A 19708-nucleotide genomic window follows, 5' to 3' on the forward strand; every position below is an offset into this window, starting at 1 on the left:
CAAAATAATTACTTCTCATCATTCTTTCCGTTTACAGCATTAGCCTTAGGCTCTTTTAACGTCCTACTTTGCCTCATCTAAATTTATGCAATTTCCTTCTTTACTGAAATGTAATAGATTAATTTTGGATCCTTCAAACTAGATTTAGAAATACTAACATTTTTACAATGTTTGTAGCTCAGTAAGCAGAACAGTGTAATTTAGTTTGTAGCTCAGTGAGTAATTTAAATTCCTGTTTTAAATTTAATTGAGTCCCTCTTCAATCAAGGAGTCATTTACATGTACATTTCCCCCAACCTGCTTTTTTTCTTTTTCTTTTTGCGCTTTCTTCCCTACTTGAGCTATTTTATATATTTTTCCTTCTTTGGAAAAAGGATTAGTCTCTCATTAAGCTGCAGTTTTTGATCTCCCTGCCTAGCTACAGGTTTTGTGTTCAGCCTAGGTATCAGAGTAGTCTTTGATAGGTAGTTTATCAAGTTTATCAATGATTGAAATAGAAAATGTATATAGTTTAATGTATTTTAACGTTTTGTGTTTATTCATAGTTCATTTAGACGCAAGAGCACCTGCCTTCTAGGTGTTCTAATAGAGCTTTCCCCGGACAGATGGCTTAGAAGGAAGTACTTAGATTCTCAGCAGGCGCTAGTACTTTTTGGAGGGTATGTTTGTGATGAAGCTTACTTTGATTGACAGTTTAGAATGCTGAGAATAACATTAACAACAGTAACAGCTTGTTCATCTTACCTAGAATTATTTTGTGCCAAGACCTCTCAAGATGCTCTGTGATTTGTAATAGTCTGTTTTGAGAATGTAGATAAGAGTAGGTATCTTTCAGACTGAAAGGAAATTTACCTAAAAATTGTTCATTGCAATTGTAACTGGAAATATTGTGGGTTTGTTGAGTGATTTTTGGCTTAGAAGCTTGTAAATAAAGATCATCTTTTAACTGCTCTGAGTCTGCAGATGTTAGTATCTATAAAAATTCCCGATGTTTTCTCATTCTATTAGTTTTCCTGGGTAGGAGGAGAACTGAGAACAACATAAAGTAACTTCAAAGCAGTTTTCTAGCATTTAATCCTGCCTAATTTAATTAACTACCCATCCTTGTAGTTTTTCCTGTTTAATAGATTGTGCAACTGAGACAAAGATTCAGAGAGTTGCTTAAGATGCCTGGGCGTATTAGAGATAGCCCAAAGCTTAAATTCAAATACCCTGCAAACCAAACTTTTAGCTTACTTTTTAAAAAGCAGGGTCTTTATTTTGTCACTCAGTAACTTAATGGTTGATAATTTAAAGGATTTAAAGTATTTGGAAACACTTGAAAAAATTCTTTTAAAGAATTTGACTAGAAAATATGTTTCAAATTCTACATTTTGAAAATATTTTAAAATTATATATCTGTTTAGCCCTTCCTCCCCCAGTTTATTGTTTAAAGTGCAGGCAAGTTGGAACAACATTGGTAATACAATTGGAAGAAAACAACTATTTCTGAATGTCTTAACTTCATTACAGTTCAGATCTAATTTTTTGGTAGGTTGAAATTCACGTTACTTTAGTTCAGATATAATAAACTAGACTTTTCAACATTGCTATGAATAAAGAGCAATTAGCTTTTGGTTATTTTTTAAACTTCTGTTCTTGAAGTCACCCCTTCCCATTTTTTCATTTCATTTCTGGTAGAGATTTTTCTTGGAGGTGGTTTGTTGTTGTGTGGGTGAGGGAGAGAATTCTTAAGATACAGAATTTTGCTTTTGCTGCTGGTAGCTCAGAGGTTGTTGGAATCTTTGCTTTTAGGCAGTGTACTTTGTTGATTCCACTTAGTTATATTCTAAAATTTTCCAATTGTATTTCTTGTTAAAGTTAATTACAGTCTTTAGACTGAAGATCTTAAACAGATTTCCTTCTCTTAAGATATGCTGAAAAGATACATGTGTGCTGTCTACAGATGTACAAAATGCAGATGAACTTAGAAAGGTAATTTCAGACTTTGAAAGCTATTGTTGACATTAAACGTGGACACTGAAAAATGAAGCTTTTAAGTTGTCTTAGCATTTGTGTTAGCTAACCGCTTCATGATTAATAAATGCTAGCTAATTAAATTTTATAAGACCCCTTTGAGGAGGGAATTGAGAGTTTATTTTTAATATGAACCAGCTTGTATCTTTGAAAAGGTATTATAACTAACTGGATTTTAAAAATCCAATCTGAAGACTCTTATTGTTTTAGGATTGAATAGTTCTATCAGTGGGCTGTTTTCCATATTGAGAATATGTTCTGTCTTGATATTTTTTTCTTTGTTTAGCTCATTTTAAAACAGCCTTGTTTATCCTTGACTCACGCTGAAGATTCTTAATTTTATACTGTTCTTATACTATCTTATTTATCACTAGGAAGAACAGGCTGGTGGCTGATATATTCCTGCCCGTTTAATTTAACTGATATGATAATGCACTTGTTTCAGTTTTAAATCATTGTCCTTACTGACCATGCTCAGGTTTTCTTTTTCACATTATAGAGTATTGTCCATTCCTTTGTTCTGAACATTTGTTACATAACATTGTGATGGTATTAGTTTGATCAAAGTTTTTGAAGATCATGCTGAAATTTCTAGGAAGCAAGCCTTTATGATGGAATGTTTCCCTGACATAAACTGATAGATAGCATGTTAGAGAAATGTAATATATTTTTTGAAAAGAATCTTTATATAACTTAGAGTCTTTGAGGCCAACACTTATATTATTGATTGAGTGAGTTTTTATTTTAGTGTCATTTAGTAAAATATCCTTCGGTGTAATTTAAATTAACTCAAGTTTCCACCAGAATTAATTTTGAATGTTAATAGTGAGACATGTCAACATTGGAGAAATTGCTCTCTGGTACCTGAGGACTCAGGCTTCACCTTATGTGTGTGAGGTAGCTACAAGAGCTCACATTCATGCCACGGGAATTCACTTCTGGTTAATTGCATCAGTTTCATTTCAGTTATTTCAAGTCTTTTGTTTGTGTATAGTCTTTTTAGAACATTATTAAGTTCTTTTTCAGGCTTTTGTGGGTTTTTTTTTTTCCTTTGAATAATTAATAGAGATTTTTGGGAAAATGTGAGTGAGATTTTTAAATTGTGCCTATTGGTTGTAAAAAAAAAAAAGGTCCACCAACTCTTTGTTTTTTTTGTTAAATAATTAGAACAATTAAATAATCGGAGTTTGTAGGCACCTGTTTTCTGTACTGCGGGGTATCTAATCATTCAAGCAGAGTATATATGCCCAGTTCATATTTTTTTCTCTCCATTTCTTCATAAATAGCTCCATTGATTTTTTTTTTTTCAGCACTCATGGTAAATACAAGTGTGGTAACCCTCCCCCACTATTTTGTGCTTTAGCGCTAACTTTTATTATAAAACCACAAACAATTAGGAAGAGAATTGTATAGTGCAGATATTAGACCTGCCATTCTCTGAGTAAAATCTTTCATAGGAGATCCCTAAACTTCTTAATTATTTTATTTATTTATGGGAGGGAGTGCTTTGTATGTAAAAAATACATATATATGTAAAAATCTTATGTTGTAGACACTTGTGTTGAAATAATAGTTGTGTGATGTTTACATCTATGACTTGATTAATTTTGAAGACCCCACTACTGTTTATTCATAATTTGTTTACCCAAGTTGTTTGCCAAAGCATGGAATTGCATCAGATCTTGCTATATTAAATAAATGGAAATATTAGATGTCAGAATTTTTCTTAAGTGATTCATAGCTTTTGTGTTCATTCTCCATATAATGAGCTTAATAAGGGGAATAATTTTGAACAACATGAACTCCTGGTAATTTTTCTGTAGTTATTTGTGCCTGGTCTTCTCTGATTTAGTTAGTTATCTGTTTCAGCTTTAGTAGTTTTAAGCTTTTTCCCCATTACCCTTTCCCCTCATTTGGAGGTTGGGGCACAGTTCCAGTGTTTAGCTGAGGGCTGGTAGAGTAGATTTAGCATAATAGCTTCATTAAGTTTCACCAAAGTAGGTCTGAACAAGTCTGAGTTTGTGATAGAATAATAATAAACTTGTTTAATGTATTTCAGTTTTTGAGAATATGTAGTTTCATATACATTGTTTCCATATATTGTTTCATCTGATGTTGAAAACTGATTCAGAGATCCACTTCAAAACAGAGTAGAATACTTGAGCCGTATGAACCAGAATTTGCCTCTATGTGGGAAGTCAGCAGGACCAGATGCCCTCTCTTTTTTGGCTCTGTGAGTATCTGGATCTGTTAACATATAGATGACAAATTTTGGCCAGGTTTGAAATTAATTCTGTAGTAGAGGACATGTACTGTTAGCTCTGCAAATTTGCCTTGCATTATACAGGGAATTCTTTAGGTGCCTGGCCCCAAATGATAACTGTATTTTTTATTACAATTTTTATGCCATGTAATAGATTTTAGATTTTATTTTAAGGTTAAAAATGGTTTGGGCAATTTCATTAATTGCTAAGGCTCTTACAGCAGTTTACCTTTTAAAGATTAATTCATGTTTTAAAAATGTAGTACATATACACAGTTAAGTCATAGTAGCAAAAGGGTAAAAATAGAATAGCAGTTTCTTTCTTCTCCACTCTCAGTCTTACTGTCTATAGACAACCACTTAAAGCTCTGTGAAGCTTTCTCTCTCATAATTTACCTGCACACTTCTAAGTAATACACTATTGTTTCTTATTTATCAATTTTAGGCAGTATCTCTTGACATCTTTCTGTGGTAAGTGAGGATGTTAGTGTTTGCATCACCCTCCCCTCTACCTCTCTCTCCATTTCTCAGTGTATTAGGTTACAAGTTTTGGTTAATATGGCGATTACTTCTCTTTTTTGTCCAGCATTTTCTTTCTTCCTGAGTTAATAATTGCCTTTTCTAAACAAAAAATATATTGTTTACCTTCTACACATTTCTCCCAAATGTACTTACAAGTCTGTCAACTATCTATGAATATCATTGTCCAAGCACTTAAACAGATAATCTCTTTAGGACCTCTTTTTTCTGAAGACCTCCTGCTAAAGCCCTCTTGCTCCCATTTGAACTAATTGTTCTCTAGGCCTGCTGGACAGTTTCATCTTATGATTCTCTTGCTAGTCTCTTGTATTAGATCTCTCATTTTCCGGAATCCATGTTTTTTCTCTTTCTTGATTTATTACACTGTTTTGCTGGACTACATCGTCTAGCTCCTTTCCCACAAGAGGCACATTTTTGACCCCCACATGCAAGTCTGATACTTTTATTCTACCTTCATATCTCCTTGCATGACTGACTACAAAATATTAGAAAAGATTTTTCTCTCAGAATTATGGAAGCATTGTGCCTTTGTTTTTGGCTTCCAGTGTTGCTGTCAAGTTGAAGCTTTCTGGTTACTATTCCTTCGTATATATTCATATATTTTATTCCTTTTCCTGGAAGCTTTTAGGATAGTCTTCTTATCCTTGGTGGTCTGAAATTTAAAAATGATGTGTGTTGGCATAGGTAGTTTCTCTTTTAATGTGATGGGCCCTTTCAATCTGTATGTTTGATAGCATGCTGATCCTTCCATTCTTCTCCTAATTTGTACTTTTTTCTCTTTGGAACTGTTATTAAAATCATGTTTTTAATTTTCAAGCACTTTTTCTCATTTTTCTGACAATTGCTTTTTCATACATCCTGTTGCTGTTGCTTTGCAATATCTTATCTTATTACTTCAGAGTTTTAGAGTTTGTTTTGAAGTTTTTCTGTGCTTCCTGCATTGTTTCTATATCCTCTTTTTAAAGTGATTCTCTCAGATTGGAGATTTTCTTCAAGAATCTGTTTTATCTTTATCTTTTCATGTAAGAATGAAGCCCTAAAAACCTCTGAAAATGGGTGGGGCTTGTCTACAGTGGGCCACCTTTTTTTTTTTTAATTTTAGCATTATTTTTTTATTTTTATTGAAGTATAGTTGATATACAGTATCAGTTTCAATTGTAGAAGTGATTTAACAATTCTGTACATTATAAAATGTACACCGTAAGTAGTTACCATCTGTCACCATACAAAGTCACTGTAATATTGATTGTATTACAGTACAGCAGGCCACCTTCTGCACCGTAGATGACACTCAAGATCCCTGTAGGGAGAGTTTTTTTTAGCATCATCCAGTTTCTCAAGTCTAGGGGCTTGTCCGCCTGGCCACTGATGTTCTGACATCATTGTGCAGGGAATTCCATGATTCACGTTGTTCTGTACAGTCCTTGTTTTTGGTTCTGTCCTTACTCTTGCTGTCTGCTGTGCCCAGTCTCCTTGAACCCAGAGACACCTCCTGTGTGTATTCTTCTCTGCTGACACTTCGATTGCAGCTTCCCTTGCACTACTAGGATTGTTACTGCTCCTCCCAATTTCTTCCTGACATCCAAAACCATATTGACATCTTTTGTCTGCTTTGGTTGCCTCACATGTTTAACCTTGTGTGTTACTATCTAATTCCTTTATTTTAGTGGGATGTAAGGACAGAGAGGAGATAAGACTGAAGTCTGTCTGCCATGTTTAATTTTTAATCCAGTTTTTGCGGCAAAATGCTTTGTCCTATCAGTGATGGATCTTATTGGTTATCACTCAGAGAGTCTAAATCACCACAACCGAAATTTTGCATTAATCTAGTTGAGTAAAATGTCAAACTCAGATCTATCTTCTCTGATGAGCAGAGCAAAATATTGTTGCAATTATCAGTCACCAAAGAAGGTAGGTAAGCCAGAGGATTTGACTGTGCTTGGGAAACCATGATTTTGGACGTATAAAAGACACAGTTGTAAGATCATTTGGATTACTGCAATTAATATGCTGTAATAGTTTTACTGGATTAGATCAAAGTCCTTCAGTAAGGGAGGTTAACGCCCAGTTTATACAATACTTTCACTCTGTATGTTGGTAATTTAACATTTGCCCTTGTGTTTTAGTAAAATAACAAACAAGCCAAATTAACAAGTATGCTCTTAATTGGAAATAAAGAAGGAAATTGTTTTAACCTCAAAAAACCTTTTTATCTTGATATAATTTCAAAGTTAAAGAAATTTTTTTTTCTAAGAATACTACAAAGAACTCTCCTGCACTCTTTACCTTGATTCACCAATCATTACATTTCGCCCCTTTTGTGTTACCATTCATGTGTGCACCCTGTTTATATATCTCACCGCCTTGAGTAATTTGCAGATATCATGCTCCTTCATCCATAAATACTTTAGTTTTTTTTTTTCAAGAATAAGAACTTTTCAATAAGCACAGGGTATTGGTCAAAATCAAGACATTTAATACTGATAAAATAGTATCTAATGCATATTCCATATTCAGGTTTCTTCATTTGTCCCAGTAATGTCCTTTTTAGCTGTTTTCCTTTTCTGTCCTGACACAGGGCTCCCCTGATGTAATCCCGGATCATGGATCATGCATTTCACTTAGTTCTCTTAACTCTTTAGTCCCTTTTCCTCTGCAGCTGTGCCTCAGCCTTTCTGTCTTTCACATGTTGGTGTTTTGGAAGAATGCAGGCCAATTATTTCATAGAATGTACCTCAACTGAATTTTTCTGATGTTCCCTCATGATTAAAGTTATTCCTTTTTTTTTTTTTTTTTTTTGCTGGGACTACCACAGAGGTAATGTGCCTTCTCAGGGCATCCTATCAAGAGGTATGTGATACTCGTTTGGCTCATTTTTAGTGATGTTAACTTTGATTACTTTATTAAGGTAATATTTGCAAGGTTATTCCGCTGTGAAGTTAATATTTTTCCCTTTGTTAACAGTAAGTTATTTGTGGGAGGTGCTTTGAGATTTGATATGTATATCCTGTTCCTCACCAAGCTTTCACCCAATACTTTAGCATTCATTGATGATTTTTGATGGAATCAGTTATTACTAGAATGATTGCAAGATGTTGATTCCCTCATATTTCTTCTAAATATGTTAATTGGTATTCCATGAAGAGCTTTCCTTTCTCCCCCAGTTGTTTGTTCATTTTATTAGTATGGACTGCATATTTCTAAATTATGTGATACTCTGTTATTATTTATTCTGAAGCACAAATTGTCTTAGATATGGCTAGTGGGAGTCCTCTTAAGCCATAATTATGACATGTCCCTATTGTTCTTAGAGCCCTTTCTTTCTGGCATAGCAAGATGCTGCAGGCTCAATTTCATCCTTGGTGATTTTATTTTACTTTTCTGAGTATATAAAACATTACCATGGTTCCAAGTTAAACCTGTACAAGAAGTGTTATTATCCTATCCTTCCATGCATTCCCACCCACTCCTTGTAGACAACCAATTATTTTAATTTATCTTTCCTGTGTTTCTTTTTGTTACCAAAAAAGAAAAAGATATAGGAGCATTTTTTAATTTTCTCTCATAAAAGGTAGCAGACTAAATATACTCTTTTAAACTTGGCTTCTTTCATTTAACAGTGTATCTTGCATGTTCCAAGTTTGTGGAAATTTTCCTTATTATTATTTTTACAACTTCATAGGACCCTATTTGCAGATGTGTCACAGTGAATTCAACCATTCTCCTGTGTTTGGGCATTTAGGTTGTTTCCAGTATTTTACAATTACAAATAATGCTGCAATTAATAGCCTTATACAAATGTATTTTTGTATGATTGGGTATCTTCAGGGAAGATATAAAAATTTTTGATTGTGTGAGTAGTAATGCATAAGTGATTTTATAATAATATTTAAGGCTAGTTTAATGCTTGCGCCTATCTTCCTATCTATTGTGGTCTTACAAATGTATTCAAGGCTGTTGAAGTGAAATCCTTTATTGTAATTATTTTTCTGTCTAAGACACCTTGAAATCAGAGAGCTGGAAGTGTCCTTGGAAAGATTTTTGGTTAGTAGTACCTAACATATGCCTTGGGTCCAGTTCATTTTAAGTGGTTCATTGTTCCTTGTACCTACTAATCAATGCTGTTTTACCACCTAAGTACTCAGAGCCAGCTGTTTCTTACTTTTAACTTAATTCATGCTAGGTTCCTTTATGTAATACTGTTGACTAGCTGCTCCCTGCACTTATAATGGCAGCAGGACAAGACAGTTATACAGTGGATAGAAATAAAGATTTGAGCATCCATTTTCTCTGATAGGTCTCAGAGCATTTTTGAGTATTATAAATTGCAGTTCCTCAGAGGAAGGCCATCCTGGAATTCCCAGATAATGCTTCTGGCCTTCTCAGGTGGTTGATGATATCCAGTCTTTTGTTGCAGCAAGTGGGCATTGGAGTAGACGGGAATCCTCCTACATTGCTAGGTAACTATGTAAAAAATTGGCTAGCATAGCCCCTTCAGAGGGGCCATGAATGGATTATATATGTGTACTGATAATGATTTCCTCAATTATTATTAGATAATTTTCAGAATTTTTTCCTTAGTTTACACTCATTAAAAGGAATTGCAACTGACAAAGGGTGGGTGGAGCCTCCAAGCAGGTCACTTATAGCCCCAAGAAGCCTCTTGAGTTTATGTGCACGTGCCATACAGATGTTACCATTTTCTGTGCGTGTCCTGATATGGAAAAGGTTGGGAAAGTAGCCTGGAACACAGTCTCAAAATTAGCTCAGGACATTGCCCCTTAAAGAGAAGTAGGTAATAAGGTGGATAGAGAAGAATTGAGTTATGTTGTAGAATAGAACTTCAAACCTACTGGTCCATAAACAAGCTGATAACCATATCTGAAATCTGATGTGACATGAAATCTTTCATTTCCTTGCTAAGGCAAAAGTTGGAGATTAAAAACTATTTTAAAATGACTTGGCCTGTAATCCATTGAATTGGATACTTGAATACTAAAGGTATACTTTGATTGATTAGATTGGTGAATCACAATTCTATTCTGAATATCTCTTAGTTTGGCATATTTCTTTACGGTTTTGACACAAATTTTTTCTGTACTGAAGTGTTTTGTTGGAGTAACATCTTATTAAGTTGTCTAAACCTCCTTGCACATCTCTCAGAATGTGCTTCTAAAATGTGTTTGCTTCCTAAAGTATTTATTTAACGTTAGATATAAGAAATTTAATGATTCTAATGTTAAGGTGGTTATAGTAATTATATTGGTTTTTAAATAAGCTCATTAAAATTGAGTATTTTATCTCATTCATTTGATATTTTAACTTGAGGTTATTTACAGGAGGAGTTTCTGAGGGATTTTTCTGACTTTAATGTGACTTATGTATTTAGAATTTTTCTGTGAAAAGGAATTGTCAGTTGCAATTCCTTTTAATGAGTGTACATTAAGGAAAAAAATTCTGAAAATTAATTGTCATGGTATTTGTGGACATATGTTAACCGTTGTGTGTAGCAGCCACCAGAGTTAACCCCTGACAGCCATTTTATTCTTTTAAATATATTTTTAAGGGAAAGGAACTGACAGTCACTGGGTGCTTTCTAATTGTTAGGCCCTTTGCTGTGCACTTTGTATTGTTTGTCTCATGAAATGGTAGGTAGAGGTGGTATTTGTCCTATTTTACAGATGAGGAAGCAGGCTCTGGAAACAACTCCTTGAAGTTATTAGAATAAAAGATGGTAAAGTTAGAGGGTAGATTAGATGTACAACTTTTGGTTCTGAAACCCATGTTTGCTTCATTATATCATGTGACCTCTAACATGTTTATTTTGAGTTTACAGAGTAACAGTTACCATCCTATGATGGTAACCCAGTCAGTTTGGTACACTTTTGCATTAAAAAAGGAAGGAATTCTTTTGGCAGGGTTAGGGGTCAAAAGCAGGTGATCAAGACCTTTACCTAATTCAACAAAAATGATGTGGAACCGAGTTCTGGTCACTGTGCCCCTCTCCTACCTCCTCCTTTTCGGCTGGCTGTACAGCACTTGGCTGAAAACTTTAAAAGTGAGTACTTCCTCAGAAATCTTGGGGTTCCAGTTAGGATATGGGCTCTTGATCCTAGCTACAAGGGCCTGGGACCAGACATGACTGGGTGTGATGGGGATCAAGTCAGAGTCGTTGAGGAATATGTCAGAAATCTTGAGTAAAGATAGAATTGGAAACACAGATGGAGTAGGCTGTTCTCACCTCATAATTATTCAGTCAGTTTTTCAGTCCAACCTTCAGTAAAATTTGAGGTTTCCCAGAATGTTTAGTAAAGAACATAATCCAGAAAGGTAAAAGGAATGAAAGATAAGTAAGGCTTTGTAGCTTTTAATGAAAAGAAAAGGAATTCCTGCTCATGACAATGACACTTTCTTAAGGATCTTAATCCACAGTTTGGGGTGCTATGGGAATTGTGTTTTCAGATTTTGAAAGCTGTTTTTACAATATAGGGTAACGTTAAGAATGATGTTTGTACTCAAGAAAGAATTAGATTGTTTTACAGTAGTGACAGCACATTTGGATTTGAGTTATTAAAATATTAACTGAATACAGAAAAAGCCAGTCCAAAGGGTGATGATGGTAGCTTGGTTGATGATAGACTGCACGTCTTTCCTTTTTTACCACATCTGTTGCAGTGGGGATAGTCTGTCTTTGGATAGTTTTGTTTTCTGTGGGGGTAGAACCTCATGAAGGTTCCTGTCCTCATTTCTAGCCAATGACAGTGTCAGTCACTCCAGTGAGTTGTTTGGAAGGGATGAGTGATGGACGCCGTATCATTGATACCTCTCCCCTCTCCTTCTGCAGGTGGTGTTCTGGTTGTCTGTTGCAGCATAACAAACTATCCTACATCTTAGTGGCTTAAAACAACCATTTTATTTTGCTTATGATTTTGTGGTTGGGAATTCAGGAAGAACTTGGCTTGTGTTGTATGAGCTGGAGGACCTGGGTGGGTTTGGAGCATTCTCTTCCAAGACGGCTTCTTCAGCCGCATGTCTGGTGCCTCTGTGCTCCCTGGTCTCTATCGCTGTTTCTCTCTTCTAATCTCTGTGTCTTTCCCTAGCTGACCCATTCCCAACCTCCATGTTGTCTTATTTTCCAAGGTTTCTCCATGTGTTTACACTGCTCATAGTATGTTGGTCTCAGGGTAATCAGACTTCTTACATGGTTGCTGGCTTTCTCAGAAGCATGTATTCCAGTAATAGCAAGAGGAAGCTGTCAGTTTCCTACGGTCTAGTCCTGCAAATTGACACAGTGTCACTTGATCAGGGCAGTTACAGAGCCTGCCCAGATTCAAGGAATAAGGACATAGACCTGCCTCTCAATAGGGGGAGTGTCAAAGAATTTGAGGCATTTTTAATCTGTCACAGGGACTTTAAACAGAAAGGAGAGAATTGTTGCGAGAAACACTGAACTGTGGTTTTACCAGAAGACAATTTACTTACCTAATGATTCAGGAGAGATGAACTGATTGCTATCCTTGAATAAGAAAGGGAGTAAGGTAAGAGAGAACTGCCAGAAGAAGAAAGGTGGAAAAGATTCTCACAGGGTAACGTGAAAAGGCAGTCAAGATAAGCTTGGCTTCCTAACTGCCTTCCCTGCACTGAACTCTTGGTTCTGTGATCTTGACCTTGAGTCTCAGCCTGCCAGTTTTGACCACTTCGGGTATGTTGCTTATGCTTGGTCTCCTCCTCCTCCTCCTTCTCTTCCTCAAGTATTTGGGCCTCTGCTTGTCTCCCAAGCAATGCATTGGCCCACGCCTTTGGCCCTGGGCACCTCCTGTTGCTTTTAAAGAGAATTCTCCTGTTTCCCTGTTCCCTGGGAACCTAGTGCCCACTTCCAGACTGAGCAGCATGTGTTGTGTGTGTGGGGGTGGTGGTGGTGGCGACAGACAATGGTTTTGGCTGCATTCAGGCTGCTTTGGCACCTCTGGCAGTTGCCCAGTATAATTGGATTTCTTTTCTGGGCTGCATTAAGGCCCAATTCCTGCTTTCTTTATGTGACTTTTCCAATTCCTTCCCCCAGTAATTTCAGATGATTCAAGTTGAAGATAGGAGAGATTTCAGAATTTTTAGCATAGAATAGGCTTGTGAACATACAGTTCAAAAGCATTTATGGTATAAAGAAGATTATATGCCTTGCTCTTAAACATCCAAAAATATATAAATTGCAGAGTGAGTTGGATTAGTCCTGGAATATATTTCTAATTTATATGTATAGGACTATTTATAGAATTATTATGATAATATTGTCCTAACCTCCAATTTCAAGAGGAATACTCTTTTATGACTATATTTTCATTGTATATTTGTGTGTTTTGAAATAGTTACAAAAATTTTGTTTTTATCTATGTTTTCCATAGAGTTATAATCACGGATTTTGATTTAATTTAACCATTCATGCTGAATAATTTAGAGTAAGTCCATTTCATTAGGACAGCTTTATAATACCAGTATCTTTGAATGTAAAACATTTAAAGTTTATTTTTATTCTAAGAGGTAATGCTTTCTGAAAAAATTCAAACAGTATGGTTGAAAGTAGATCCATGTGGCTCCAATCTCACATCCCAGTACTTATTACGTAACTATTAATAGTTACAACACATGCTTCCAGACCTTTAAAAATTTATATACAGGTATATAATATATACACAGAAACATATAGTATGGAATAGTTTTAAAACAAAAATGACAACCTGAACTTTCTGCTTTGCATAGGTCCATGCCTTCAAACACTGAGTTTGAGTTCCAGCTCTGTCACTCACTAACTTAACAAGATACAAAACTTCTCTGTGCCTCAGTTTCCTTATCTAAAAAACAGGCCAAATAATAGTGTGTACCTCAGAGGATTAAATGAAGAAATATTCATAAAGTGATTGCAGTAGTGCCTGGCATATAGTATGTACTAGATACATATTAACTAGGTAAAAATGAACTAAAAAAACCCACATATTATAGATGTTTTCTTATGGGTTGCTAATATTTTTAGAGTGTGGCACCCTAGAACCTCCGTGGGTGTTGGTGGGCGGGCTCTTCTGAGTCTCGCTGCCGTGGCGGCATGTTTGTCTGCAGTGGTTTAAACAGTGACCCACACTTTTTCCACCCCCGCTGTTGCAGTGAGTTGCTATTACTGATGCGCAATGTCGTGTGAATGTGTTTGCCTCTCCCGGGTTGTGGGAAGGCAGGAAAAAAACAAGCTGAAAACCATTGGTTTAGCAAATTACACTTCATTAGCAATTAATCGTTGTGTTAAGTCTTTTAAGAAAATTAGGTGGAGAGTGGAGTTGGAAGAATTTTTTCTTGGGAGGATGACATGATTGTTTCATCTATTTCTTGCCTTGTGATCTTTGAATAACCTCATAATTAGAGGGGATATGCTCACCTCCTTTTACAGTTAAGAAATAGGCCCAGAATAGTAATGATGTTCTCAGTTCTATAGCTAGTAATGGTACAGGACGGAGACTAGAATCCTAGTCATCGGATGCTCACCTTTCTGAATTCTTAAGAAGATGAAGAGCCTCTCTGCCAGTTGAAGCAACTATTGAATAATGGGTGCACTATAAATGACTTGCCGTTCAATGCTGTGTGCCTGAATGACTTTGTGTGTATAGACAGTGACTGAGTTGTATCAGTAAGCACTAGTACTTGACGTTTTATCAAAAAATTATTAGAATTCTAAGAGATTTGTTGATAGGCTTTGAATATCAAATGTACTCTTTATTATTAGGTTCAATGTAGTGGATACCAAGGATATTGAAGATCAGTGGTTATGTGAAAAGAATATTATATTCAACGTGGATGTCATCTTTGTCTTATGAACTCCTGAACACAACCTGACGACATTCACGTGTAAATAGGCCCCTTTAAGCACAGAGCTCCCTAATTTTCTGCCCTTGTTGATCTCTTGGTAAAGGAACATACTACTATTCCCTTTGTGGGAATAGTAGGGAGCAAAACCACTTTGGTCCGTAGGTCACTTGGACACCTGGATACCTTCCTCTGTCTCCTTTCCCTGTTAGTTCTCACCTCCTGGTTTCCAAGAGTAACAACTTTTGGGGGCCTTAGGAAGAATACATGAATACATGTCTTAGAGGCTGGGCACCTCCCTCCCATCCCCAGCCCAGCAGGTGTTATAGCTTCTGCATTCCAGAGAATGGCCCTAGCTCTGGAGGGGGTTCTCCACTCCCTGCAAAAGGCCCTTTTGCCAACTGGCAGAGCTTGTGGCTAAAAAGTGAGAATGGAGCCAAAGGACAGTTCTGAGACCATAGCCAATGGCGGAGAGTGGAGGGAGCCTTGTTAGTACCAACCTCTGGGCTGAGATGCCCAGGAGCTGAGAGAAGAGGTAAAGCTCGGGGTTGGAAGAATCTAAGCAAATGGGAGGGATTGCTGGAGGAGAGAGTAACCCTGAGTACATTTTAAGTCTGAGTCAAAGAAGACAAGACTCCATTTATGAGACCCAGTGACCCTGCTGTGGCCAGTGTAATATTATAAAAGTAAACTGCATGGCTTGCTTGCCCACACACTACCTTGAGGTGTAATTAGGCATAATAAAAGGAGCCCTTGTAAGTCCTTAGACTTATCTTTTTGAACTTCTACAAGTTTCCATCCTTATTACTCTTTTTCTTTCAAGTACCAGCATTTAAGATTAAAAAAACCCCTCTTGTTTAATATTTTTATGCTTTGCTGAATAGATAGTATATTTGTAGCTTTAAAATATTTTTATTGACTATGTTTGGTTTTATTACACAAATAAAGCTTTGAAACTCATCTGTCTGTAAATTGAGACTACCTTTTATAATAAGATATTTCTCCTTAGGTGATTAAATTAAGTCATTTTAAAATTATTTGTAGTATTCTTTTATTCATGCTTTGACCTGCTCTATTCTTAACAATAATTGAGAGTTAGTTTAATTTAAAGCCGATACTTTTTCATTTTATTTTATAATTATCTGGGGTATGTTGAAAGTTCTTAATTTGGATAAGATATATGTAAACACAGTGAGTACTCCCCAAAGCAATGTAATAAATGGCTTCAGAATGCCCCGTCATGCCCTATTCTCCATAGCTTCCAGCCTTCACATGTTTTTCCAGCGTGAGAGTATTGAGCTTGCAGAGAGTACTGTCTTTGAAATAGCCAGGACCTACTACTACCCTATCACACATGAAGTCTAACTTTCTTACAGTAAATATTCGTTATAGTAGGAATCGGGTTTCTCCCTCCCTCCCCTCCCCTCCCCTCCCCCTCCCCTCCCCCTCCCCTCCCCTTCTCTTTCCTTCCTTCCATGCAGAGTAGTTTAATAAAGTAAAATACACACTCAAGGAAGGAGTGCAGCCATGCTCATGAGGTGAGCAGCAAAAAATCAGGTTTCTTGACTCAAAAACAAAGTCTTTTTTGAGATTTATTAAAAGGCACAGTCACTTGTTTACAATATTTTTGAAAATACTTTATTTCATTTTATTCTCTTCATCCCTGTCATAAGTACCTTTTATCTATTTATTTTACTGAGGTACAGTTCACATAACATAACATAACCATTTTAAACAGAACGGTTTAGTGCCATTTCATACATGCACAACCACCACCTTTATCTAGTTCCAAGACATTTGCATCACCCCAAAATGAACCCCATACCTGTTAAGTAGTTACTCCCCATTCTTTCCTCCTTTCAGCAATTAGGGTACCTTTAAAAATTTTTTTAATTGAGAAATTAATAAACTGATAAAACTTTGAGATAATTGAGATATTATAGAACTAAATTTAGAATACACTGTTCTAAATTCAATAGCATGAAGAAATGCATTCAGTATTCTGATAGTGGAAAAATTAGATCACAAAATATTTGCAACCATAAGGGAGAAAAGGAGTACTTGGTAGGAAACACACCAAAGTAAGTGCTTTTGCTCTCAATTTTCTTTTGTAAAAGAAAATTTCTAAAAAAAAAAGAGAAAATATCTTTCATAATTAAAAAAATTCTAGATAGTTAAAAACTTGGGCTCAGACTTATTATAGCATAATTACTTATTTCATCATAGTATTAAATTTCAATAGTTTTTTTCCCTCCAGATTAACTTACAAGATTTCTTAGCATTTATTAAGAGAAAAAGATCTGCTGGAGAGACAAAACTATGGATTTCATAGTTTGTCAATCCTCCAAATTCTATCTCAAACCATGAATATCTGTTTCAAGTAAGCTGTGTTGTAATTTATTTTTCTTTTAAAAAAATACTCTGTGGGGCTTTCTCTTCAAACTGTAAAAACATGACATTTTTGTTGATAAAAATAAAAAACCACGGGGTGTACAAATAAAAAGTCAACAGTCTCACTTACGGTAGTCTTCTCATGTTGCCTGCCTAATAATTGTTAGCAGCTTGGCAAGTATCTAGCCTTTCTTAGCCTTCCTATCATGCAGTGTACATGCACATATAACAAAATGCGGCCCAGCTGAGTAAAAACTCCATTGCCTTCAGGATGTCCCTGGCACTTATTGTAAATATGTGAATGCCCTACAGAGAGGTAGGGCCCTTGGCTAACTGAAAGGGAATTGTTCCACTCAAAGTTTTCATATTCAAAAAGAGTTAGAGTGCTATGACAGCCAGCAAGCAGAACCCTCAGGCAGTATTACTTCTTGCCCACCTCTCCCCTCCTACACTAACACAGAATGAACACATTGCAAAGATTTAACTCATTAATGCGAGAACCAGCAGGATGGTAGTAAAGCTGATTGGGAGAGCATTTGAGGAAGTGAGTGAGTATGTAGACACTGAAGAAAGAATATTGAAATAAATTGCTAAACTATATACAAAATTGGTTGATGTCCTACAGGCTAGTAAAACCATAATCTTTGAAATATGCTAGACAGAAATTATCTTTACCAAATAAAAATCTGCAAGTTAATCTGTAACCTCATAGAATTTGCATCCTTATCAACAGTCAACAGCAGGTCGTATGATGGTACTATAATTAAGTATCTTTGGGAGGACCTATTAAACAAGATTGATTATGCACTGAAAGGGCTTCTTGATTCACCTCATTTCCAGTTTTGGATAATTTTTCTTCATTAAAAAAAGGCCTGTTGTGATGATGAATGCTAATAAGCAAGAGCAGTATAGTAGGGAACAGATCTTGGAAGAGCTTGGTACCCTAAACTAGAAAATTTAAACTTTCTTTCAACAAATGTTTATTGAGCACATACTATGTGTCAGGCACATTTACTGTCATACTGAATATGTGATTGTGCTGTGGTGCCCATATGAGGCTGACCAGTGGTTTTCAAGGGGTTGTATTAAGGTGTCACCTGGGAAGCTGATTTTCTCAAAGTACACGTTCTTTGTCCTCTGCCCACCCCAATATAGATACCTGAGTAAAACATGTGTTTTGAAAAAGCTTTTGAGGTGATTTTTTTTATTTTGGTATCATTAATATAAAATCACATGAGCAATACTGTGGTTCCTAGATTCCCCCCATTATCAAGTTCCCACCACATACTCCATTAAAGTCACTGTCCATCAGCATAGTAAGATGCTATAGAGTCACTACTTGTCTTTTAAGGTGATTTTTATGCCCATCCCTTTTGAAAATCACTGTGTATCTCTTTGGATTTTTAAAAAATTAAATGAGTAAACAACATGAAAGATTCCAATATTTAATATTTAAATATTTCCATACACCTTCTTGCCTGTTCCACCCCTATAATACTTAAACTAAAATAATGTCCTGAATATGCCCTAGTAAAAATTTTATGCAATTGTCATGTATAGAATTATATGCAACTGAGACATTAATTTGGGAAGAACTGGGCTCAGTCTTCCTAATTGTATCCTTAGGTTATTCCTCTCACTAAATAAACTAACTGAAAGAGTTGTCATTTATAGTATATGTAATCTGCATGGCAAAGAAATGTGATTAAAAAATTAGACTTAAAAATGTTTTTTAATGAGAAAATAGACTCATTAACTTGTTAGAGACTGGTAAAGAGGAATAAGTAATAAAGGAAAAAAGTGTGTATGTGTTTAACTTGTGATTAAACTGTTTGGGTTGAGTCAACAATTAAAATGAGCAGCTGTTGAGGATGTACATTTAAATTATTTTCAATATAACTTTAATTAGGCAGCCATTCTATGTAAACAAACTCACAAAGAATGAATTTGTGATTTCAGTATATGTAGGCAGCTGTAGAATTTATAACTTAATCAAGAATGTGATATTACAGATTAGGGGAGAAATTGGGATATAAAAATGCTACAATTGGTTTATTGTGTATTTTTCTTTTTATTAGTGTGCCGGTCCAACAAAAGTCCCTGGGTCTGTTTGACTTGTTCAAGTGTCCACTGTGGAAGGTAGGTGACATACTTGTTACTTCACTACCCTACTTGCTTTTTTCAAGTTCTCTTTAACCTTATGTCAAAGTTTTATTGATTTAGATTTTTTTAGTACCATTACTTTATTGCAGTGTAATTTTCTGTAGGGCTTCCCTCTCCCAATTGAATCTGTTCAGTGATACAACTGAGGGAAATCTAGGGGGGAAAACCTTTTATATTAATAATCAGAAGAATTAACTTGATGATCAAGATACTCTAGTAATATTTAATTAAAAAGATGAAATATGGGAACTTTGAAATCTTTAAATAAAAGTTTACCTAATGATTGTTTCTAAAAACATTTTATTTTGGTTAATTTAAGCATATACAAAAGTTGAGGGATACTATAATTCCCCATATTTTCATCACCCAGCTTCGAAGATTATCAACACATAGCCATCTTGTTCACCTATTACCTATCCTGTCCCCACCTTTACTGACTTTTCAATCAAATCTCAGATATCACATCATTCTTCTGAAAAAACAAAACACTGA

At 35.5% G+C, this 19708-nt stretch overlaps 1 protein-coding gene across 4 annotated transcripts in view; it reads left to right on the forward strand.

Annotated features, from left to right (window-relative positions):
- The window catches only part of USP3 (ubiquitin specific peptidase 3), a 92042-nt gene that overhangs the window by 5565 nt on the left and 66769 nt on the right, over positions 1–19708 (forward strand). For all 4 annotated transcript variants that reach the window (XM_036903102.2, XM_036903103.2, XM_057488875.1 and 1 more), the window contains exon 2: positions 19132–19192. In XM_036903102.2, the coding sequence (XP_036758997.1) occupies positions 19132–19192 (61 nt within the window). The remainder of the gene's footprint in view (positions 1–19131; positions 19193–19708) is intronic.

This window comes from Manis pentadactyla, chromosome 11 (genome assembly GCF_030020395.1).
Source record: "Manis pentadactyla isolate mManPen7 chromosome 11, mManPen7.hap1, whole genome shotgun sequence".
Classification (NCBI taxonomy): Eukaryota; Metazoa; Chordata; class Mammalia; order Pholidota; family Manidae; genus Manis; species Manis pentadactyla.